The 25,607-nt window shown below is 40.3% G+C and overlaps 1 protein-coding gene across 1 annotated transcript in view; it reads right to left on the reverse strand.

Annotated features, from left to right (window-relative positions):
• Positions 1-3,312: 3,312 nt before the first annotated feature.
• Positions 3,313-25,607, reverse strand: part of TMEM65 (transmembrane protein 65) — a 60,962-nt gene continuing 38,667 nt past the window's right edge. The window contains exons 3-7 of the mRNA XM_026646351.1: positions 24,510-24,577; positions 23,032-23,086; positions 20,213-20,255; positions 10,274-10,379; positions 3,313-8,235 (exon numbers count right to left, since the gene is read on the reverse strand). Coding sequence (XP_026502136.1) covers positions 8,140-8,235; positions 10,274-10,379; positions 20,213-20,255; positions 23,032-23,086; positions 24,510-24,577 — 368 coding nt within the window. The 3' untranslated portion in view covers positions 3,313-8,139. The remainder of the gene's footprint in view (positions 8,236-10,273; positions 10,380-20,212; positions 20,256-23,031; positions 23,087-24,509; positions 24,578-25,607) is intronic.

Below are 25,607 nucleotides of genomic sequence, written 5' to 3' on the forward strand. Positions count from 1 at the left end.
CCTCATATGAAAGGCATCAAGGTAATCTGTTATAATTTAAGTGCCCAATTCCTGCATTGCTTATTTCAATGGGCATTTTGCCTGAATATTAATGGGCATTTCTCCCAAGGACTGGACGACAGTCTAGTAAAGGAACACAAAAGAAGTTCACTGTAGCTAAAGCATTACATAAAACTCAGTAGTTTAATCATAGAATCATAAGACTGGAAGGGACCTTGAAAGGCCATCTAGTCCAGTACCTTGCACTCAAAACAGGATTAAGTATTATCTAGACCATCCCTGACAGGTGTTTGTCTAACCTGCTCTTAAAAATTTCCAATGATGGAGATTCCACAACCCCCGTAGGCAATTTATTCCAGTGCTTAACTACCCTGACAGTTAGGAAGTTTTTCCTAATGTCCAAACTAAACCTCCCTTGCTGCAATTTAAGCCCATTGCTTCTTGTCCTATCCTCAAAGGTTAAGGAGAACAATTTTTCTCCTTCCTCCTTATAACAACCTTATATGTATTTGAAAACTTATGTCCCCCTTCAGTCTTCTCTTCTGCAGACTAAACAAACCCAACTTTTTCAATCTTCCCTCAGAGGTCATGTTTTCTAGAGCTTTAATCATTCTGTTGCTCTTCTCTGGACTTTTTGTCCAATTTGTCCACATCTTTCCTGAAATATGATGCCCCGAATGGGACACAATACTCCAGTTGAGGCCTAATCATTGTGAAATAGAGCAGAATTACTTCTTGCGTCTTGCTTACAACACTTCTGCTAATACATCCCAGAATGATGTTTGCTTTTTTTTGCAAGTGTTACAGCAGGGGTGGGCAAACTTTTTGGCATGAGGGCCACATTGGGTTCCAAAACTGTATGGAGGGCCGGGTAGTGAAGGCTATGCCTCCCAAAACAGCCTGGCCCCTGCCCCCTATCTGCCCCCCTCCCACCTCCTGCCCCCTGACTGTCCCCCTCAGAATCCCCAACCCATCCAACCCCCCTGCTCCTTGTCCCCTGACTGCCCCCTCCCAGAACCCCCCCCAGCCAACCTCTCCCCCCCCCCGCTCCCTGTCCCCTGACTGCCCTGACCCCTATCCACACCCCACATGGTCAGCCTCACCTCAGTCCCTGGAAAAATCCATGAAGCAGGTCTTTAAGGAATCCATTTTGAAGCACTTGGAGGAGAGCAAGGTGATCAGGAACAGTCAACATGGACACACCAAGGGCAAGTCATGCCTGACCAACCTGATTGCCTTCTATGATGAGATAATTGGCTTTGTGGATATGGGGAAAGCGATGGACGTGATATATCTTGACTTTAGTAAAGATTTTGATAGAGTATCCCACAGTATTCTTGCCAGGAAGTTAAAGTATGGATTGGATGAATGGACTATAAGGTGAATAGAAAGCTGGCTAGATCGTCGGGCTCAACAGGTAGTGATCAATGGCTTGATGTCTAGTTGGCAGCCGGTATCAAGAGGAGTGCCCCAGGGGTGAGTCCTGGGGCCAGTTTTGTTCAACATCTTCATTAATGATCTGGATGATGGGATGGATTGCACCCTCAGCAACAAGGTTCAACAAGGACAAGTGCAGAGTCCTGCACTTAGGACGGAAGAATCCCATGCCCTGCTACAGGCTGGTGACTCACTGGCTAAGTAGCAGTTCTGCAGAAAAGGACCTGGGGATTACAGTAGACGAGAAGCTGGATATGAGTCAACAGTGTGCCCTTGTTGCCAAGAAGGCTAATGGCATGCTGGACTGGTGATTATTCTCCTCTATTTGGCAATGGTGAGGCCACATCTGGAGTATTGTGTCCAGTTTTGGGCCCCCCACTACAGAAAGGATGTGGACAAATTGGAGAGAGTCAAGCGGAGGGCAATGACAACGATTAGGGGGCTGGGGAGAGGAGAGGCTGAGGGAACTGGGGTTATTTAGTCTGCAGAAGAGAAGAGTGAGGGGGGTTTGATAGCAGCCTTCAACTACCTGAAGGGGGTTCCAAAGAGGATGGAGCTCGGCTGTTCTCAGTGGTGGCAGATGACAGAACAAGAAGCAATGGTCTCAAGTTGCAGTGGGGGAGGTCTAGGTTGGATATTAGGAAAAACTATTTCACTAGGAGGGTGGTGAAGCACTGGAATGTGTTACCTAGTGAGGTGGTGGAATCTCCATCCTTAGAGGTTTTTAAGGCCCAGCTTGACAAAGCCCTGGCTGGGATGATTTAGTTGGGGTTGGTCCTGCTTTGAGACAGGGATTGGACTAGATGGCCTCCTGAGGTCTCTTCCAACCCTAATCTTCTATGATTCGATGAATGACACAAATACGAAGATATGTTTCGGTGATCATGTGTCACGGTTACAGGGTGAGCGGTGCTTTAGAGCCCTTTCAGTCCCTCTTAAGTGCTCCCCTCAGGTGACAGGCCTAGCTTCCAGCACCTCATTCTGGGTGGAACCATGCAGTCTTACCACTCAGACTGACCTCTGGGCTGCAGCCCCGTTTACCAGCTGCGTTAACCTGAGAGGCACCAATTGGGGTTGGCACATGTAAGCCCGCTTCCTTCAGGAGCCTGTAATGTAATAAGTTTGTAGTGACACTGAAACAGCTTCTTCAAAACAAAGTAATATTTATTTGCCGAAGGGAACTCAGCATTTAGGAAAAGGGGTTAAAGCAAAAAAGTGTCCTATATGTATCCTGACTTACCAAAGCGCAACCTTTCTATGCATAAGCTGAGGTAGGTCCCGCTTATTCCAGACCCCCTTTTGAGAGTCAGTTCGCATCTTCACAGACCCTCTCAGTCTATCAGCCTGTCAGCCTCAGTCTGCTGACAATCCTCTCTCCCCATCTCTTTCAGCAGAGCAAATCCTTTAACTGACCAAGTCTTTTGAGCTCTCTCTCTCTCTCTCTTGCTCTCATCAGCCTTGACAAAGCAGCTGTGTAACCTTATTGGCACCAGATAAGTCGCTTCTTTACAGCTAATAACCTGGCTACTGTGTTTTGCTGGGACATTCCTTATCTAGGTGATTGTTTTCCTTTTCCTGCTTGGTTCCTCTAACAACCCCTTTTGATCTTACCCCATAGCAAGTAATGCATTATAAACACACCGACGTATGCACAATATTAATAAAAAATAAGAGATATTTCCCAGTTTGGCACACACCATACTATCAAATGTATGTTCTTCGCTGGTTATTTCTAAAAAATGTCCCTGAATCTATCATGGGCAATGGAAGCAAAAGGAATAACTCAAACTACAGTAATCACTTGAATCATTTGTTAAAAACATACTGATAATGAAATTTAAAGTTACAATAAAAGACATACCATTTCAGAATATAAACAATTTCACGTCTACCAAGTTTTTAATGTTAAAGGCCCATTTTACATACAGTACAAAACTGATAGAAATAAATGAATGGAGTAAGAACAAAGTCTCTTAAAAAACTTGTACGGACAACATGGTAGTTCTTGTTATATGCTTGGTCTTTTCAAATCTGTGTTTTTAAGAACAGAGCCAGAGCACTCAGGATTGCCATTGGTCATTTACTAAAAACACATGCTGAGAGATTCACAATACTGAATAGGCACAAACCCCTATTTTCTCACTACTGAGGTACACAAGGGTTAATCCTGTAGCCTTGTTGAGCCATCCCACATACAGGGTGACATCTAGCCCCACTGAAAACTGTGAGAGCTTCCCCACTGGTGACAAAGGTGGCAGGATTTCACCCACAATATTAACTATTCCTCTCCCAAACCCTGGGAGACGTAGGGAGTCACCTTCACGATCTCCCTGTCCACGGCTGGTCTGAGACACCCAAGACTATTTCCAACCACGGTGTTGCCTGCCCATTATAATTTTTCTTGGCCAGCTCAGTAGTTTTAAAACAAAATCACATTAACTTCTTTGAAGATCTTTTAGTTCATCTTTTTTTGTTAAAAACATTGGTTGCAGAACAATAGTTTACCATACAGTATCAACAAAATGCACTCAATTTACATGCACAAGGTAATAAACAATAGTACATGGACTTAATATTGTCATTTTTAAATGACCACTACTACAACAGCTGAATGTAGCTACGTATTTGTTCTTGCAAGCTCTCAAAAATAATGAGAATGAAGTTAGTGTTCCGATTTTAATCGGTTAGTGAAGTACAGAAGCTTGAGTATTGCCTAAAAATTTCAATGCCAGTATTGTAATGGGAAACACTGCGGAAACTACTCTGTGCAAAGTACCATACATTAGAGTATGGTACTTATCTTCAGCAACATGTTACACTTTGATAAATATTAATTTGTCTGCTATCCAAAATGCATTTTATGTATTCTCCATCTTAAAAAAAAAATAAAATAAAAGGGACTAATTATAGCTTTGTAAAGAAAAAAAATAGGAAAGAACAGTAGTCAAAAGAAGAAAAGCTTCTTGCGAACTGAATACATATGCAGAGGAAGAAAATCAAAGTGTCCTTTCCAGGCAAGACAACTACTACTAGGTGATCAATTTTAGAGCATCCAAGCACCACAGAAAACGCAAATTTATACTGGAAGGAAGATTATACTATCCTACAACAAGGGACATTTGAATTGATACTACATATTAAGGGGATACTAACAGAAAGTTTATGAAAAGTCATCTTTTTCTGGGAAGTGCAATTTTGAGACACTGCTTTATCAGTACTATCTCAAAGCTTATTAACAAGTTGACAGTATTTCTTTGTTCCTTCTTCATCCATTAGGATTAAAGGGCTGGTACTGCTGTGGCAGGGCCTCTGGAAGTGGTCGAGAGGGAGATTGGATTTACCACCAAGGAGGCGAGCTGCTAATCAAACATGTTAAACAAATAAGGGCTGCAATAATAAAGTCTTTCCAACAGCAAACAAAACACTTAGTTTCATGGGATTTAAGGTAATTGTTACTATCTTTCCACAGATTAGAAAAACTCATCTAAGGATGTAGAGCTGCCAAAATAAAGTGCCCTAGCTCTACCCTGCTTTTGGTATCTTCTTCCATATTGTACATAGAGAGGATCCTCTTCTTTGTAAGCAACTATTAGGAATTTATGATTATAGTACAGATGGGTCATATACTGAAATATTAAAAATATTTAATATGGTAATTGCAACTATAACTCATCACTCACCAACAAACATAAAAGGTTATACAGGGATGCAAATAAGTAAAATTAATAAGGCAAAAAAAGGAAAAAACCCACAAATCTGCTTTTCCAATAAATGCCTTCACAGCTAAAGTAATAAACAAAGGTCTAGTTTTAACTGTGAATTATATTCTGCAAATCAGATCCACTAATCCAGACTGATTTTTTTTTCCCAACTTGACTATCAGAGAAACCACCTGATAAGCATTTTTGACATGAGCACTCATTCATCTTAAGATAGCTTTCAACAGAAAGATTGAGAGAGACCACCAGATTGAGTTTCTAAATGAGGAAACCATACTGCAAACATTTGCAAATAAAAAACCCAGTAGATTTTAATTTAGCTATAGTTGCATGAACATGCATAAATATGCATAAATTCAGATACGTGTCCATTTGTTCTACTCATGTCCACTTCATACATTCATTCCATACATCTCAACTAGCATTCATCTCATACCCACTTTCATTCCATCCCATCTTCCTACCCAACGTCGTTACTCATATACTACCCAGACAACTCAATCCTCCACCAACCCCCGCATTCATTCCACTCATTCTGCATACACACACAATACCCACTCATTCTATGCATGCAGCCCCACACCCTCCAACTGTACATGCACACCTGCCCACTTCACACACCCATGTATGTTCCACCCACCTGTGCTGAACAATCTCACTCACCCATTACATACACAAACATACCCTTGCACCTCATACCCAATTCAGTCCATGTAGTCATCCCATCACCCACAAAACCCTCTACCAAGCGAGCTCCCACATTACACAAGAGGAGGGAAAGCATACCATAGACTTCACCGTTCATAGACAGAGCCCAGGGCAAGGATAGGGATTCCAAGCGTGGAAGTTCCATCCCTCCTGATAAACATCCCAGGCCTATGATTCCCTATTCTTTTCCTTTCTTCCCCATTACTCCCCCTAATGGCCTCCCACACCTATGTGCCTTTGGGAGGACTGGCTACCTACTATCTCCAGTGTTTGAGGGACTGCCAAGTGGGGGACACTGCCTAATCCACACCCTGGCTCTGCAGGCATTAAACTCAACTGGCTCCAGCCCTGGCTGCTGAAGAAAGTTCCACCCCCATAGGAGGAGTTTGCCAGCAACAGGGGGTTTCCCATCACGTGGGTATGGACACCCTACCCACTGGGTAGAGCTACTCCTGGCTAGTATGATTGAAGTCAGCAGAGCTCAGTGCCTGGGAGGCTATGTCCCTGCCTCTAAAGGCCGTGGGACTCTGTGGGATTTGGGAGGCAATGGGTTCCCTGTTTGCAGGTCCCTAAAGACTAGAGCTAGGGAGTCAGCCAGGTACCGTATTAAGACCTATGGAGGAGAGGGGCAAGTCATCAGGGTCCGTCCCAGAAGACTCCTAAGGTAAGAGGGAAGCTGGGGCCAGAGTGGGTAGGGTGATGTCACAGGCTAGAGACTCATGGGAGGGCAAATGCACGTAGGCAGATGGGGGCGGTCAAGGGGACATGGGGAGCATGTCCTCCTGCAGAGCTGGCAGGAAGCAGCAACTCCCCAGCCAGTTCTAAGACCAAAGAGCTGAGCATTTCACCACCCCTCAAGCCTTTGCTTACCCAGCTAATAGATAGTGGAGCAGAGTTCTTGTGCGCTCCACAGACTGAAGGACCAGACTATCCATCAGGTTGTGTAGCAGCTCCAATTGGCTCTCCTTCCCCATGATGCAGATGAATAGGAAAGGACAACCAAACAGAGACTATTTCCCATATATTTGAGGTTTTCCCCACAAATCCATATAATGGTTTGAAAATCTGTAGTCTACAGGGAAACATGTAGAACTGGCAGATCTGGAAAGTGTCCAGAGTTGGCACACTGAAATCTGATTTAATTTGACTGAAACCGATCTTCAAGTTATTTCCTTCTTGGACAGGACACAGCACTGGTTCATACCCTTTGCACAAAGTGTTCAAAACAATAAGGGAGCAACCTCATTTTTTGTCCTGTGCACTCATCTGGAAGAGACTTCCTGTATCATCACCTCAAATATAACTCTCCTTTTCCAATTTCATCTTAAGACATCCCTCCCTTGTCTACAGCTCTTCTCAACCTATCTGCTATTCTGTACAAAACAGTTTTATTGTTTTGATCCAGTTGCCAGTAGCACATAATTACTCCATTAGGGGCTCAGCTGGAATTCCTGGAGTTTGGTTAAAGTTCAGAAAGAGAGGAAAGTTATGCTTACTGGAAGTAGGTGCTGTAACTTATTTGAGTAGGTGGTTAGATGAAAGAAGGGATATTCCACAAACTAACTTTAAACTTGATTCTCAAAATACTGCTTCAGGAAAAAAAATGGGTGACTGTGTATAAACTCTGAAGGAAGAACCTGGTAACAAGGCACCACTATAAACACTTACCTCGTCAAGAAGTGATGGCGTGTAATGGATGGCTTGCAGGCAATATTAGCTAGAATTGTGAAGGAGTGCAAACCAAACCGTGGGGGGTAGCTGAAACAGGTCTATCCTGAGGCAACATGAAATGGTGGCTCAAAGGAAAAAACTGCAAGAATGCTTAATGACATCATTCCAAATCACCCGCCAACTGGCCCCATTGATAGTCTGGATTGGAGGACCTGAGCAGCAGCAAAAGGACCCTTTTTGGCATGCATTTACAAGTTAGGCAGCAGCCACAGAAACCCAAAATCTGCACAGTACATCCAGAGCAGGCAATTAAGTAATAATCCTGTTACAGGATGAAGGTGAGAGGGAATCGGTAAACGTCAGTTGCTACTATAAGTGAAAACATTTCAACAATTTACATTAAATAAAAAGCTAAATGGTATCTTATAAAAAGATGTACTGAATAAGACAAAGCTACAATAAATTAGTGTACTCATAAAACATGCTGAATGTTTTGTTCCCAAGTCTATACATTGCTACTGTCAGTTAATTCCTAAATATTCTGACAGCATAATTGAATAATTGAGGTACATTAGTTTACATTTTTATTTGTATTGTAAAAAGGTTAATTTTTCTCTTCCAGTTTTTTTTCTTCATCTCCAAAGAAGAACAAAGGAAACATTCCTAAAAGGCAGCCAATGGTCACTCCAATAGCTTTACCCTAAGGAAAAAAATGGAGAGAAATTACCAGGGTTTTCACAGTCCAGTTGCTACACATTTGCACAGTGGTATCACCCCCAATCAGGAAATAGGTCCTATTACGCTAGCCACTGCAATAGCACATAATTAGAAACCAACCCTGTTATGAAGTGTTAACAATATAGGAAGACAAAAAAAGATATAAACACACAAGGACAGCAATCAGGGTAACATGTCAAATTAATTCAATGTTTTTTGGGGTTTTTTTGCTCCAAGTCAGGCAACATACAAAGAGTGGTGGAGAGGAATATATATATGCAAGTGGACAAGGCTGGCAGTGGCAAGGCATAAAGAGTTGGATACACACCATAATAAAAGAAGAGTGTGTGAATAAGTAGTGGGGGGGAGGGGCAGTACTGTGAAGGGTCTTGAACGAGAGCCCAAGAACTTTCATTTCTTGTGATGGAGAAGATGACAACTGTGGAGGTATTCAAAAAAGGGGTGGCATAGTCATAATGACAGGCAAGGAAGATACCTTAGCAGCTGCACTTTGAATGGAATGGGAGGGAGTGAAGGAGGTGTCAGGGAGGCCAGAGAAGAGGAGGTTATTGTAATCAAAATGGGAGATGAGGGCCTGTAAGATTTTGCTGCATGTACACAAAGAAGTAGGTCAGATTTGACAGACGTTATGGAGGAAGAACCCACAAGATTTGGGCCCACAGATCTTGGTCAAAGGAGAAGTCAAAGGTGATGTGCAGGTTAGAGCTTTGAGCAAAAAAAATACGGTCATATTGTGAAGTGACAAATAAGGGTTGAGTGGGAAGGTTTTGGGAGGAAAAATAGGGAGCTCAATTTTGGCCATGTTAGGTTTAAGTTGATGGTATGAGACCTAGAAGATGGTGTCAAAGAGAGATGCTGTAAAGCCAGATTGGCTAGACGGAGACAGCAGAAAAACAGATTTGAGAGTCATCAGCATGAGAATGGAAGCTGAATCTATGTGAATGAATGAGATCTTACAGAAAGATGCGTCGGAAGAGCAGTAGAGTAGCTCTACAGTTAACTTCGTTTAAAGTTCCAGGAGTCAGACTCTCACAATTTTAACATTTGGGATTAGCAATTAGCATAGGAAAACCCTAAATGCTAGAGGCTGACGAGTGTGCCACTGAAAACGTTAGGTACCTGTACATAAGGCTAGAGAATTCATTGCTTCTTTTGCTGCTGGTGGTGTTACATACAAACACACACCTCTCCATAACTACGTTTCCTAGATAAATGCTGTCATTTTTTTTACCCTAATTTCCACCAAGGTAAACTATTCCTACATTACTTTTTCAGCTCTTGCTGGGATATTTCCTTCATCTTGTAGCTGTAGCATTTATTTCATCACAATGAAATTTGTCAGTTTATTTCTGTGGCAATTAATTCCCCCCATTTTAAATGAGTCAATATCAAATACTTCAATTTTTAATAAAATAAAATAGCCAATATTTTCTCTCTGCAAGATGATGAATATCCAGTAATTCTGAAAATGATTTCTATCCTAAGTCTAGGTAGTGGATATTCCTTTAACATGCACATTTTACTTAGAGGAAAGTATTTTTTCACATACAGATTTATATATAAATTAAGGATTGGAATTAGTTTTGTACACACTACAGATATATTGCCAGAAAGCATTTAGTAAGTCTGACACGGACAATGAATATAGATACCAAACTTTCTAAAGGACAAGTACTGCCACCCATCACATTGACTGACTACCCACCTAATCTTACCATCACAGCCAGAGTTCACAGACATATGCAGATTGTGCGGCTATTTTCCACCCCTATCTCTATTGCAGCCTGCCTCTAATCATCCAAACTCCTCCAGATCTACCTCCCCTCTCCCCCCAGCTCCCTGGCCCAGATCTGCTTCCCCTCAACTTGACAACAATATTTAGTATTTACCAAATACCAAAAGCTAAGTATTTGATATTTGGGGGAGGAAAAAAAAGATTCTGCCCATCCCTGCTAATGACCAGTGAAAAGTACACACAAACTATACATAAATATATTTACCAGGTGTGCACTGAGACGCGTTTGCCACATATCTGCTTGCTTGGGTGTCAGATCAGGAATTGACAGGCCCATTCTCGAAGCCAGAGCTTCAACATAGCCTGCAAGACTAAAAAAGAGCCACATGTTAGTAGTACTCAGGCTTTTGGATTTGAAAATATATTAGCTGGAGTAACGCACAACTGAAGTTAAATTACTTGTGCAAAAGTAGTACTAACTTATACTGAAAAGTTTTTCTTCTTGCATGCTGTACTGCTAACCCACCAGTTTGGCATATAGAAGAAAATATTCAGACTTGAAAGTTCATATTTATATGGTAAGCGAATACTTTTGACTAATTCACTCCCTAATTAGTCAAGCCTTCCAAAAAAACCAAACCTTCACGAAATAAGTCCTGGACATTATTGTAGTTTGGCACATTTTACAGTAATATTTATGAAAAAAATATTTCACCATTTAGCAATGTCTTTTTCAGTACTAGAAAAAAATCCAGTACATAAGAGCTTCCCTCTCAACAATTATTCATGGAACATTCTATCATATCATGTATATTTCTGCTTTAATAATCAGTTGCTGAGGCAGAAATTAATGTTCAATATGTTTTTTTCCTATGGAAAAGAAAGCTGAAAAGTCACACACATACTAATTTACCACTGATAACTACTCAAGTCTGGAGTCTAAAGACATCTTTCCCCCTCTTATATACCTTTTTCTTAAAATGTAACAGTACAACTGTAAAATAAAAGTTACATTCCATTTTAATTCTGAGTGTTCAGCATATTTACCATAACCCTTATCATACAAGTAACTACATGGCAAACAAAAGTTACCTTTTTTTAAATGGAACTGAAAAAATAAGGGTTTCAGAGAAAAGTTCTTCACAGAGTTAACTATCTATTTAGCCTTTTGCAGTATTATAGCTGTATTGGTCCCTGGATACTAGAAAGACAAGCTGTGTGAAGTAATATCTTTTATTGGACCAACTTCTGTTGGTGAAAGAGACAAGCTTCCATATTTATACAGATCTTGAAAACTTGTCTCTTCCACCAACAGAAGTTGGTCCAATAAAAGATATTACCTCACCCACTCTATCACTTTTGTAATTCTCAAGGCACATTAATACTTGCAAAATATATTAAAATCGTATGAGGCACTGTATTTGTAGATTGCCCCTCCCAATACAGGTAAGTTATTCCAAAGAATTACTAGTTTATATGCAACTCTTCAGGTTTTTCAGTTTTCCAAGGGAAAATTGTTATTACCATGAAATTCTCTATGTAGAGATTCTAAAAGCCTGTTACCGCTAGTGAAAGCTTTGGCAATATTCCAAAGCTTGTCTGGAACTTTAGCCACTTGCTGGGAAACACTTGGTATTATCAGTGCAGTGTTATCCCACTGAAGAGGGATGCAAGTTAGGAACGTTTTTTTGCTTTTAACCAACTTATCTATCTGGAGGTTAGTCTCACTTTTATGGTTAGGTGCAGATAGCGGGCTGCTACACAGTAAAGGTGGTGGAAGTGAGTTTGGGAAGCACTTGGCCTGACAAATAAGCCTCAAAGAAAATAGTTATGGGGCTCTAGGTTGCACAAGTCCTCTGGAAATAAACACCATAAAAAGGAGTGTATTCCAAAGATGGAGGCCAGCTGAACAAACCTGCCTGGAAGCAGATTGTTGGGATGTTCCAGTTCATCTGTCTAGGCGCACTAGTAAACTACATTAGATGGACTGAAGGATGCAAAGTCTATTCAAACTATAACAAAGTCAAGTTTATAGATTAGGACTGAACAGTTTATAACAGCTTCCATATTTTTTCCTGTATATGAAAAGTTATTTGAAGATACTAACACTAAAGGATTCTCACTGTGGGCTTTGTTCTTCCAGAATGAGACAGTGTTGAATTAACTGGGGCTAAGACAGCACATGATGCTATCCAAAGATCTTGCCCAAAGTCTCAAATACTGACCCGACACACTGCTGGTGGCAACTTCATATTCTAGCACAGAATGTATGTCATGCTGAGATGATCAAGGAAATTTTTAAGAAACTGCTTTAAAAAAAAGCGTAGCATGAAAAATATTAAAATGTTGGATTTATGGCATTTTAGTTATGTTTCTCTTATCTGCACACAGTTTTTCACTTTCTGGCCATTTCATTACATTAATGCAACTTGAACATTAATAAACTAACCTTAGGGTCAAGTTTTCAGCTGGTTCTCTACTGAGTCTCCACTTAGACATGCACAAAAACACATATATACATACAAACATGGGTCCACATTTTGCAGGTACAAACATTTGTGCAAACACAATTCTAAGCCTTACCAGTAGGCAATTGTTTCATATTTGCATATACAGAACACATTGAAATGAATGGGTTTTGTGAACGCAAGTTCTGTTTGCAACAACGGGTGCAAATTCTATTTATCATCTGCAAGGTATGTGAATATACCTTTTAATGGATACAGCAAAACTTTTAAAGCTAAACTTTAGCTACTTTGCTATATTTTCGGAATGGCGCAAAGGCTAAAATACATTCCGAAACGGGAAGAGAAATCAATGTGAGTAAAGATATCGTAATTCCAGCTACTGTAAGAAACAGATAAAGAATTTACTTACCTCATAGTAACTGCGGTTCTTCAAGACGTTCTGCACATGTGGATTCTACTTATGGGGTCCATGTGCCCCAGCACAGGAGTTTGGAACATTTTCACTAGCAGTGTCCAGTAGACATCACACATGTGCCCTGCATGCCCTCGTGTTCCTGCCCCCTCCAAAGGCACAAAGGTCACAGTAACTTCAATCACTATTCAGTTCCTTTTGCCATCCAGAATCCTCATTTAGAAGACTCTAAGCTGTGGGGCCGGTGGGTGTGTCATGGGATCCACATGTGCAGAAAATCTCAAAGAACCACAGTTACTATCAGGTAAGTAACCATTCCTCCTTCTTCGTGGTACTGCACATGTGGAGCCCACTTATAGTTATTAGCTAGCAGTTACCTGTAAGAGGTGAGAGCTAGGACTGATCGGAAAAGAGACTGCAGAACAGCTCTACCAAAATGGGGGTCAAATCTTGAATCAGTAACTAACGAATAATGTTTCGTAAATGTATGAGCTGAAGACCTGGTAGCTGTTCTATATATTTCCTATATTAGAACCTGACTTAAGCACATTATCTATGAAGCTTATGCTCTGGTGGAGTGGTTTGAATGCTTGACAGATGTCTCTTCTTGTTAATATCATAAGCAGTTCTAAGACAGGCTATACCCATTTTTAAAGTCTTTGTGATGAAATAGCCATCCCTTTTGATTTAATCATCATAAGCAATGAAAAATCTTGACATTTTATGAAATGATCTGGTGCTATCTAGGCAATATAACAGGGACCTCATATCTAAAATACGTAATTTAGATTCAGCAGGTGAAGAATGAGGCTTTTGTGGGGAAAAACTGGTAAATGCGTGAACTAACTGATATGAAAATCTGATAGTAGTTTGGAAATAAAAATGGATGCAGTCTCAGTTACTCTATCCATGTGAAAAAATGTGTATGGAGGATTAATCCATATGGCTTGAAATATGCTTATTCTACCAGCTGATGTTAATTGGCACCAGGAATGCTACCTTCACTGTTAGTAGATAAATTGGACAATTTGATAAAGGTTCAAAGTGGAGATGTCCATAAGTGAAGAAAGCACTAAATTTAAGTCCTATATTGAAGCAATCTTTCTCACAGAAGGAAAAAAATGGGAACAAGCTGTTTAATAAATCTATTCACGGATTTATAAGGGAAAAAAAATGTATCTCCCTCTTCTGGAGAATGAAACACAGATATCACTGCCAAATGGACTTGGATTGAAGAGATAAATAGTCTTGAGTGCTTTAAAGATAAGAGGTAATCTAATATTATTGGAACTGAACACTGAGATGGAGCATAACCTTTAAACCTTGCCCATAAAGTAAAATGTTTCCATTTGGCTGGGTATTTAGCTCTAGTGGATAATTTTCTACTCTGAAGAAGAATGCTCTGTATGTCTGAAGAATGCTGTCTGTTGAGGACATCCAGATATCATCCAGGCTGTGAAAGGCAGAGAGGCTGGATTTGAGTGGAGACTCAGACCGTGATTCTATGATAACAGGCCTTCCAGAACTCTGAATGTGATCACTTGATGATATGATAAACTGATGACAGTAGCATTTGATCTGAGAATCAAAACTGGCAAGGTCAAGCCGGAGCCACCTGTATAACAAGTCTTTTCTTGCCATATTTAACACTCTTGGAATTAGTGGAAATGGAGAGAAAGCATACCTCAAACAGTGTGACCAAGAAATCATGAATCGTCTGTTAGAGATTTCAGATTCTTTCCTGCTCAAGAGCAAAATATCACACATTTCCTATTTTGAACTGATGGAAATAAGTCTATCTGGGGAAGTCCCCACCCTTGAAAAAATAAGTTTAGTATTGCATTTTTTAAATTCCCATTTGTGAGATAAGTACATTTTCCTGCTCAGTGAGGCCACTAGACCGTTTTTTCTTTTCTGGGAGATGAAGAGCTGTCAGTTTGATGTGATTCTGAATGCACCAGTCCCAAAGTTTTATGGCTTCTTGGCAAAGAAGGCCTGATCTCGTGCCTCCGCCTGTTTAAGTAATAGTCAGCTATGGAATTGTCCACGAGAATTTGGATTTAGTAATTCTTTATGACAGGTAGAAATGCTTTGCAAGCTAAGCTTACCACCCTTCATTCAAATACATTTATGTGAACTGTGGATTCTAGATACGTTCAGACTCATGGCCTCTGGTCTTGATTTGCGTGTGTTCCCCAGACCATCTTGGATGCATATGTTATCAAAGTTTTGGATACAATCAGAGGGGCAAATGGAATTCCTGCACATACATTTCCATTTATCAGCCACCATTCCATCAAGAATAAAATTTGATCTAGGATTAGCACTTTCATTGACTTAGTGTGGATTGCTGGTCTGTAAACAGACTTGATCCATGCTTGAAACAGCCAGATGTAACCTGGCAAATGGGGTTACAAATGTACACAAGTCATATGGCCTAGAAGCTCCAGGCATATCCTTATTGTTGTCTGAGGGTACGTATGGATGTGAAGAATCAGATTTTTTTATTATTTGAAATCTGTCTGGCGTGATGAATGTCTCACTGCTATTGAGTCTAAGAGAACTCTGATGAACTCTATGTATTGTGACGGAATCTGAGTAGACTTTTTAAAGTTGATCCTTAAACCCAGGAATGAAAATAAACAAATCACTTTCTTTGCTGCCACTATGACCAGTGTTCGTCACTTCCCCCACACAAGCCAGTCTTCTAGGTAATGGTAAATATACAACCCTTCTCTGAGGAGATGGGCTGCACTACTGACAGGAATTTTGTCAATGTCTTCTGTACTGATGAAATTCCAAAGTAGTACTCTGAATTAGTAATGACGCCCCAGAGCCACAAAACAGATACTTTCTGTGTGCTGGGTGTATTGATACATGAAAATAAGTGTCCTATAAGTCAAAGGTAATGAACCAATCTGTGGGATCCAGCGCAGGGATAACTGAAGCAAGAGCTACTATGTGGAACTTCGCACGTCAAATGAATTTGTTGAGGTTCCTGAGATCTTGAATTGGACGCAAGTCACCTTTCTTTTTTAATATGAGGAAACAGGGAGAAGAGAAGCCTTTTCCCATATACTGCTGAGGAACTAACTCTATTGCTCCAAGCTTGAGCAGTTTCGTCTATCTCCTGATGCATGGCACTTGCATAAGAATGGTCCCTGAAAAAGGACTGGGAAGGGTGGTGGGAAGGAGGCAAGGATTGAAATTGAATTGGCATAACCGTCCTTGATTATTTAATGGACCCATCAATCTGTGGTGATTGCTACCAAGCCTCAAGGAAATAAAATAGATGGGAGCCAAAGGGTGGAGTAAAACAGCATCAAATTTGATGTCTTTGTGTCTGACCCAACTGAGTAATTCTAGAAGAGGGTAGTGGAATTGACTATTACTTCTGATATCTAGATTTCTTTCTAGATTGTTCAGAAGGGCCTTTGGTGTCAGGAATATGAAAAAGAAGGATATTGGGCATTCCTATATCTGGAGAATGAAAACTGAGGATGAAACTAATTTCTTTTTGAAAGAAGGATTATATAAACCCAATGACCTGAGTGTGCAACTTGAGTCTTTTAATTAATGCAGAGATTCATGTCTTGGTACTGAATGGATTCTGACCATCAAATGGCAAATCTTCAATTGTCACTTGCACTTCTTTTGGTAAACCTGATGCAGAGAACCATGGTAAGCATTGCATCATGATACCTGTAGCCACTGAACAAGCACTCAAATCAGCAGCATCTAACGTAGCTTAAAGAGAGGTTTTAGCAATAAGCTGCTCTTCTTCACAAATAGCTTTAAACTCATCTCTACTCTGAGCGCAATTTGTCCTTAAACTCCGACAGTCTACCCACTGGACATAATCATATTTAGCATGATTTGATAATTTGCTATCCTGATCTGTAAAAATGCTGAAGAGTAAATTTTCTTTAAAAAAAAATCCAACCTCCTTAGGGATAGATTTTCCAGTCTGTTTTGATCGTTCATTGGCTGCAGCAACCACCAGTGGTGATGAAGCGAGATGATGATGTGACAGTAAAGGTACTCAAATCCTGGAGGGCACCTGATATCTATGATCAGCGTGTTTTGCAATAGCTGAAATGGAAACAGAGGTAGCCCAGAGATCTTTTGTTGGATCCAATATTCCTTCATTAATAGGTAGTGCAAACCTGCTTTGGGATGCTGACTGCAGAATATCAAAAAGTTTATGTTTTTCCTGAACTGTCACCATAGTAACTTCTAGTGTTTTTGTCATATACTTCAATGATTCCTCAAAGATTTAAAAATCATCAGCTGAAAGTGGTGTAGCCTATGAAATGGTTTCATCAGGTAAGAAAGAAGATCAGAAGAATTGTCCTGTTGGGCTGGTATTTCACCATCACTTACAATTTGTTGTTCCTCTGCATCTTGAAGTTCATGAGGAGAGTGATCAGAATTATAAGAGTTTGTAGTAGGTGACTCATGAATAGATTTCATATACTGTGGGAGAACTTGTTCCTCAAAATTGCAACTATTGAGGCCATGAGGGACAAATATGGCCATGGTTGTGGACCATATGGAAAGAAGTGGAGGGAATCAAGGAGCATAGTAATAATTAGCATCCTCAGGTTAAATAGGAAGGTCTTTTCCATATGTCTGCCAAGACTTTTTTCTTTCCGTTCGTGCAATTTCCTTTTTGGTGGAGGATTCCTGTCAGAGTCTGAAGAGGAGTCAGAGTCTTTGGATGAAGAAACCTCTAATGCAGAAGCCATAACAGGAGGTGGAAGGATTTAAGTGGGACTTAAATCCTTAATTGTATCAACATGCTGGTTCAAAGCAATTTTCTTTAGCGGTACCCTGGCTTCGTTTTGAGGAAGGGATGTGTTTGGTACCAAGATCAGGGAACTTCCAGGATTGGTGATTTAGGATCTGGAGTGACCCTGAGGTTTGGCAAAGACACAAAAGAAGCTTTTGGAACTGCAAATTTAGTTGTAAAAAGGTCTCTGCAGTGAGGGTGTTCTAGATGCCTCTCCCTGCTTTGAAGCTTCCTCAGCAGCTGAAACGCTTGCCCAGAAGGGGCTTTGATCAAAGCTGCTGTGCCAACGAGGGAAGCACTGCAGAAGATTGCAGTCCTGACCACTCTGACGCTGAAAGGGAGAGTGCTGCTGAAGCCTGTGCCAAAGAGGAGGAAAACAGGTGACTGTCTGAATTCTTCTTCCTTTGAGATCTTTTAGCTGAAGAGGAAGAGGAAGATTTCTGTCACAGCTTTATGCTGTGCTGCAGCACGACAGAGCTCCGCTGCACTCTCAGCACTGGCATAACAGCTCCTTTGAAGAACTCCTCTGCCCTCCCAGCCGCAGAGACAAGATTCGGTGCTGTGAAACGGAGACCTGGCCTACACTAGAAAAGCAGGTCAGTTTAACATCCACACCCCTGAGCAGTGCTATTAAGCTGACCTAAGTCCCTGTGAAGACAGTGCTAGGTCAACGGAAGAATTCTTCCATCAAACTAGCTACCGCCTCTTGGGGAGATAGATTACCTACGCCGATGGGAGAACCCCTTCAGTCAGTGTAGGCAGCGTCTACACTGAAGTGCTGCAGCAGTACAGCTGTGCCATGTCACCCCTGGGCTTGTCTACAATTGAAACGCTACAGTGGCACAGCTGTAGCACTTCAGTTAGACGCTACCTACTCCAATGGAAGGGGTTCTCCTGTCAGCATATGTAATCCACCTCCACAAGAGGCAGTAGTTACATCAATGGAAAAATTGAAGGGAAGCACTGTCTATACAGAGACTTAGGTTGGCTCAACTACATTGCTCGGCAGTGTGGATTGTTCATACCCTGAGCGACATAGGCAGATCAATCCCAGTTTTCTAGTGTAGACCAGCCCTTAAGAGTCACTCAGAGCAAATCTACATTTAAAACGCTGCAGTGAACAGGAGGGCTTCTCCTGTCAGGGTAGTTAAACTACCTTCCTAAGAGGCTGTAGTTACGTCAAATGGAGAATACTCCCGTCCACTTAGCGTGGTCTATACCAGGGAGTTAGGCTAGTTTAACTGCGTTGCTCAGGGATGTGGATTTTTCACAACCCTGGGCGATGTAGTTATACCAACCTAATTTCCTAGTGTAGACCTGGCCTTAGTCCTCTGACAGCAGGGGTCCCTGGCTGCTCTGATGGACTCCTCTGAGTCTCTTTTGTCTTAATTTCTCCTGCGTTAGGTGTCACATTTCTGCTGACCGGAGCACTGGAGAGGTAAGTTGTGAACATCCAACACAGATCTCATAGACCTTTCCGTAAGAAAAAGTCTGGACTGCCTCTACTTTTCGTGCGCTACTTGAAGGACTTGCAAAATCACTCACTCAGCGTGGCCATGTTCCTCATTTAGACAGTAAAGGCATCTATCGCAGGTGTCAGTCAGAGGAATGATCCCACCCCAGGAGAGACGTGGCTTGAAGCCTGGAGATCTGGGCTCTGCCATAAGCTGCTGCCTTTAAAAAACAACTACTGCTAACAAGCTAATTGAAAGGATAACCAATATACTCACAAATATAAACAAAGTAACTATAAACAGATTAACCCCCAACTATCAGACCAATTACTAAATAATAAGATAGTTACAGAGGGACACTTTGCGTACTACACGAGGGGTGGTGGGAAGAAGCAAACTCGCACCAGCAAGTCTCCGAGCCCAGGTCAACCAACCTGGGCTTGTATTAAGGAGCTAAAAATAGCAATGTAGACTTTCCCACTCCAGCTGGGCCTCTAAGACACAACCCCTCCCTTCGCCTCCCCCACACCTCTCCGCTGGGTTTCAAAGCCCACACAGAAATTTTTAGCTTTTATTTTTGGCCCTGTACCGCGAGCCCTGCAAGTTGACCTGGGTGATGAGACTTGTTGGCCTGGGTTTTTTTTCTTTGCAGTGTAGATACACCCATAGTTGTTCTGACTCATTGGCTGAGGCAGTTAGAAGGAACTGAGTGGCAGTTGGGATCACTGTGCCCTTTATGTACTTGGGGAATGGGGGCATGAGGGCATGCTGGGCAACCCCCTCCTGAATACTGCTACTGAAAATGTTCCAAACTCCTGCGCTGGGGCACATGAACACCATAATTGAGAGCCACGTGTGCAGTAATTCGAAGAACGCAGCTTTATTTCTGAGCAACACAAGGAGAGAAGGGCAATTATTTTGGTATCTTTATGGGTATCTGGTTTGTTAATACACATTTCAAGAATTAGAAACACCCAAAGGGATTTCTACAGTATATTAAGCTTTGTTGGGTGAGGGCTTTTTGTTTTGTTTTTTTGAGATCAGGCAATAACATACTTCAAGTAAAATCCAGACTTACCCAAGTCCAGCTAAATCTGAAACAAGATTTCCCAAAGCAGCAGCTGAAAGATTGAGAAACAGAAAAGCATTATTTTACAAAACCCACTGACAAAAGAATAATTAAGATATATAGCATGAGTATCCAGAATTAAGTTTCTTCTCTTGCACTCGGATTTCTTTTAGCAGCACAATTTGTAACAGTAGGTCTAGCAGAGCTTTAACATCATAGGTGGTGCACTTATTTTCTTGAATTTATTAAATTCAGGAAATTCACTCAGACCTGGGACACGGCATAACAAATTTTCAGACTGTAGTTAACAATGGCCATAGCCATCAGCCAACTTTGTACATCTGACACAGGAGCTAGGAGTCCTTAGTCCGAGTCACACAAAAAGGCTTCCAGTCAGTTAGCAGAAGCAGCACCACTCGCACTAGAAGTTGTATAGCTAGGTATGACAGATATTCCAGTAAAGGCAGTGGTATCCCATGGACATAGCTTCCGCCTCTCACTGAGGTGGAGTAATTATGCCGACAGGCTAGCGCTCTCCCATAGGCACAGCGAGTCTTTGAGACACGCTACAGTGGTACAACTGCATTGGTGCACCTGTGCCGATGTAGCACGGTCATGTAGACTAGCTCTTATTCTGAGAAAATATATTTTATACAGGCCTGAAAGAGTAATGTTTCCATTTAAACATTAAATTAAATTTAAATGGAAATTTAAAACCCTTATGTTGCAAGAGCAGAACTCACAAGCAGGTTTACTTTTTTGTTGTTAGATTTGTTTTTAATTAAATTAACATTAAAAGTCATTCTACCCAAGGCAAACCAATTCCTCTTGCCTTCTGGGCCACTGTCCCACATGTGCAGAGTACACACACCACTGAAAGTAAACCACAGGAAGTACTCCACCTTCGAAACTTATATTATTATTTCTTTATATCAGAAGTAAAAATAAAGGAGATAATTCAGACAGTCGGTATAACATGTATTTTGGTGCTGGGGGTATCCGTTAAATCAAACAACAGCTCACTTGGCCAATGTAAAGGCTGTAAGTCTATCCAACACAGAGTGGTCACAAAGCATTCCATGAGGACTGTAAAATACTAAAGACACCACAGTGCCTCCATAAAGCCTAAACCGCCTGTTAGGCTTTGCCTGTCTGTTACTAAATGCCATTGGCAATGCCTAGACACAGCTTTTTCAGATCTGGTGTAAAAATTTCTAAGACTGGTAATTCAGCCAGTGTATACCAACATGCATATTGAATCTTGTATGGACAAGCAGAACAAAAAGCTTTAAATTGCCAAACTAATCTTAAGGATAGTTCTAATTAACTTAGATTTTCTTCCCAGTTAAATGAATAAATAAATATACACACACACACACACACACACACACACACACACACACACACACACACACAAAAATCAAATAACAAGTAAATCAACATGGCATAATCAGACACCACTTCCTTCTCAATCAACAGTTTTTCTTGACGATACAGTATTTCACATTTTAACAGGGACTCAGTAAGGAAAATTACAGAGCATGGCACTATTTTTAGTCACATTTGTGTCTCTTTTATGTTTGACATTTTCCAACTGAGCACTCTTTCTAGGTCTATACTAGCCACGTCAAGAAAGTCATTCAAAAAGGTCTGCTAATGCTATTGGATTTATAACTAAATTCCTGTTGCTAATGTGTATTTTCCTAAAAACAGACAAGGAAACTACTCATTCTATGTCCTATTAACTAGTATTTGAGGAGAACACCCAGATGGAGAAACTATACACTCTGCATTCCAAAATGATAGAGATCTATAAAATCATGAATGGTGTGGAGAAAGTGAACAGGGAAGTGTTATTTACTCTTTCACAAAATACTAAAACTAGGGGTTCACCCAATGAAATTAACAGACAGCAGGTTTAAACATAAGGAAGTACTTCTTCATTCGAGACACAGTCAATGTGTGGAACTCCTTGCCAGGGGATGCAGTGAAGGTCAAAAGTATAACTGGGTTCAAAAAGAATTACTTGAATTTATCGATGACAGATCCATCAATGGCTATTAGCTAAGATGGTTGGGGATACAATCCCATGCCTTCGGTGTCTCTAAACCTCTGATTGCCAGAAACTGGGACTGGATGACAAGGGATGGATCACTCAATAATTGCCATGTTCTGTTCATTAACACTGAAGCATCTGGCATTGGCTACCGTTAATGAGTTAAACAAAAATAACTTTTGATAATTTTGTAGTAAAGCAGAATTTTGCAAAAGAATTACATCTAGGATTTATACAAGACAAAGTCACCCCTACTTTCATGTCAGCATTTAAGTGCCGTTTTCTCTGCAATTGGAACTTTAGAGTCTTCTTTCAAACAGTATGACAGACTTAAATAACATGTTGCAAATACTGGTAAACAGACAAGATCATTTAAACATACTTAAGAGCTATAGACTGTGGGCCTGATTTTGCAAGGTGAGTTCCCTCAACTCCTGTGTACTTTATTTGGAGTTGCAGGCACATAGCAGCTTGTAGAATCAGGCCCTTGGTGGTTTACAGCTTTCCTACACAAATGCCACTTTTTTTTTTTTTTTTAAAAAGTAACACAACAACTGCAATATATCAATATCTTTGGAGGCTATTTCAGCTGAAAATTCCATTACTGTAGATGGAATACTTACTTTTAACAACTGAGAGTTGTTTCTCTATAAACAAGATTCAATTATGGAACAAAGAGCAGCTGCTTCAAATCCATGTGGCTCATTTTCAGTCTAGATTGAAGGAATCTGCCATTTTGGTTTACATTTATTATTGTGTTTATATTACTTGCCTGCCATAGTTGTTATTCCCAGGACAACTCCAATCGATAATTCTATTTGGGTTCCCTGAAAATAAAAGTTTGTCTTGTCATTATTTGAGGCATTAATTGTCAGCAATAAGTTAAGAACATTCATACTTAACATAACAGACTGATGGCTGCTTGCTTCGTTATTTAGAAGTACAGAGGTAGGTAATACCATAGCTTCTACTTGACCAAAACATCTCCTTCCAGCCTTTCCCATTCCCTTAAATCCAGGTCCCTGCTTCATATATTTAATACCTCCTATATTCATTTCATACTATATATTTGTTTCACAGTGGCTACCTAATGGACATCAGAAAACAAGAGTCCCAATCTCAGCACACTAATTTCCTATTTTAATTCTCTTTTAATTACCAAATGTAAAACTAATACATGTTATAATTATTCTAACACTTTTACATCTTCAAATGCTAATCAAAATAATAAATACTCAGCACCACATGAGCTAGTTAGGGCTTTATCTGTCAGATGAGGAAGATGACACAATGTGATTAAGTAGCATGCCCAACCCCCTAAGGGGTTTACACAACTAAAGAAGAGAAAAGGGTGTAGTAGTGTGTTTGTCCATTGATGTACAAGATTAGAAGATAGATTTTTTTGGCATCTACTCCTGTTCCCACTCCACTAGTTTATTTTGCCTGTAGGAATTATTTTGGGGAAGTTCTATGGCCTATGTTATACAGATGTTCAGACTAGATTATCACAATGATCTTTTCTGACCATGGAATCTATGAACTAGGTAGAAATATTTGAAAGTGTTATTCCAATTAAACCCACCTAGATTAATAAAATACTGTAATAAAAAGAAGCAACAGCATTTACAGCGTATCTATTTATCAGCAAGTCACGAACATTCTTTACAAACATTAAGCATCACAACACTCCTGCGTGCTAGGATATATTATAACCATTTTATAAGTAAAACATGTTTCATGACATGTCTAATGTCACACGACAAGCCAGTGTCAGTCAACAGAATGAAGGATTCTTCACATACACCTCTACCTCGATATAACGCTGTCCTCGGGAGCCAAAAAATCTTACCGCGTTATAGGTGAAACCGCGTTATATCCAAATTCGTGTTATATCGGGGTAGAGGTGTATTAGACTGCTCACACTGCATGGATCTTTAAGAGCAGGGAAAAAAAAGCAAGTTCTTTTCAAACCAAGCCAAAATAAAATCAGCTCTAATTTTGCCCCTTCAGACATGAACATCACTATTCTGAAAAGTAAAAAAAAAAAATATATATATATATATATATTTTTTTTTTGAAAATATTCTGTATAAATAAATAAAATGTGAAAATATTCCCAATGGAAGTACTAAAATGGGACTGAGGTTAGCAACATGGTAGAAAAAAGTCTTCTGGAAATCATAACAAATGTGTATTTAATCTGAGACACTACAGTTCCTTTATCAAAATGAGACATAAAAACAAACTTACCGCAGCAATCATAATTGCATTATCCAAGAATCCAAACCCTACAAAAGGTATTGCATTGTGGAAGAACACTGGAAGAAATGAGTAATAAGAGATAAGAATCTATAGCTGAGTTCACTGATTTAAATAAATCTAAGTTTCAACTGTTCTTCAATTGCAAGACATCAGATTTAAAAGACAAATTAAGACAGACACATGCAGTAGTCTTTCCCCGGCTGCTTTAATATAGCTTGGTCTCGTTGTCCTGATCTTTTTGTTTTCACTGGGTATGCCCACACTGCAATAGAAGACCCATAGCATGGCTGCACCTATCCCGGGCTGTTGGGTTACAAAATATCAGTGTGGACATTTGAGTTGAGGCTGGAGCCCAGGCTCGGAGGCCCTGCGAGGGTCTATAGTTATCTACATTATCTTGGCGTCCTTAACATGTTCCTAGGGCTGTTTTTTTTTTTTTTTTTAAGACTGTAAACTCCTCAGATCAAGGAGTATGTCTTCCTTTATGTTTCTTGGCCAGTGCTCATATTTTCTACACTTAAATCTGTTCCTCATTTTCCTGCTTGAAGAACTGAGTTTCATCTCCATTTTCTGCATTCCTAACCCTTCCCTTTTTCTCTACCCCTCACCTTTCTTCTGATAGTTCAAGAGAAGAAAATGCCACTTGATATAACTCAATATTGTGGAAACTTGGTATGGGCTATGACACGAGTACCTTCTTTCAATAAGCAGGCTTTCATTACAGCACAATTCTTTCTTTCTGCTATCATTCCCATCTCTTCTGCCCCAATAGTTCTTAGCTTGTGAGCACTTTGGGGAAAGGAATATGTCTTTGTATGTATTTATATACAGCATCTGTCTCAGTGGTGCCTCAGTCCTGATTAGAAACTCTGGGTGCTACTAGAATATAAATATTAAATAGGGAATTGAAGAATAACGCATATAACGTAAAAAACAAATGTGGGGAATAGACTCATTTTAACATCTTTTTTGGCATATTCCCAATGTTTCTGCCCTTTGGCACTTTTTCCCAATAGTATCTTAAAATCTATGCTCTTTTAAAATTTACACTATTTTGTAAACATACAGAGGTACAACCACATGTGG

This window comes from Terrapene carolina, unplaced genomic scaffold (genome assembly GCF_002925995.2).
Source record: "Terrapene carolina triunguis isolate 2854851 unplaced genomic scaffold, T_m_triunguis-2.0 Scaffold58, whole genome shotgun sequence".
In the NCBI taxonomy this organism is placed as follows: Eukaryota; Metazoa; Chordata; order Testudines; family Emydidae; genus Terrapene; species Terrapene triunguis.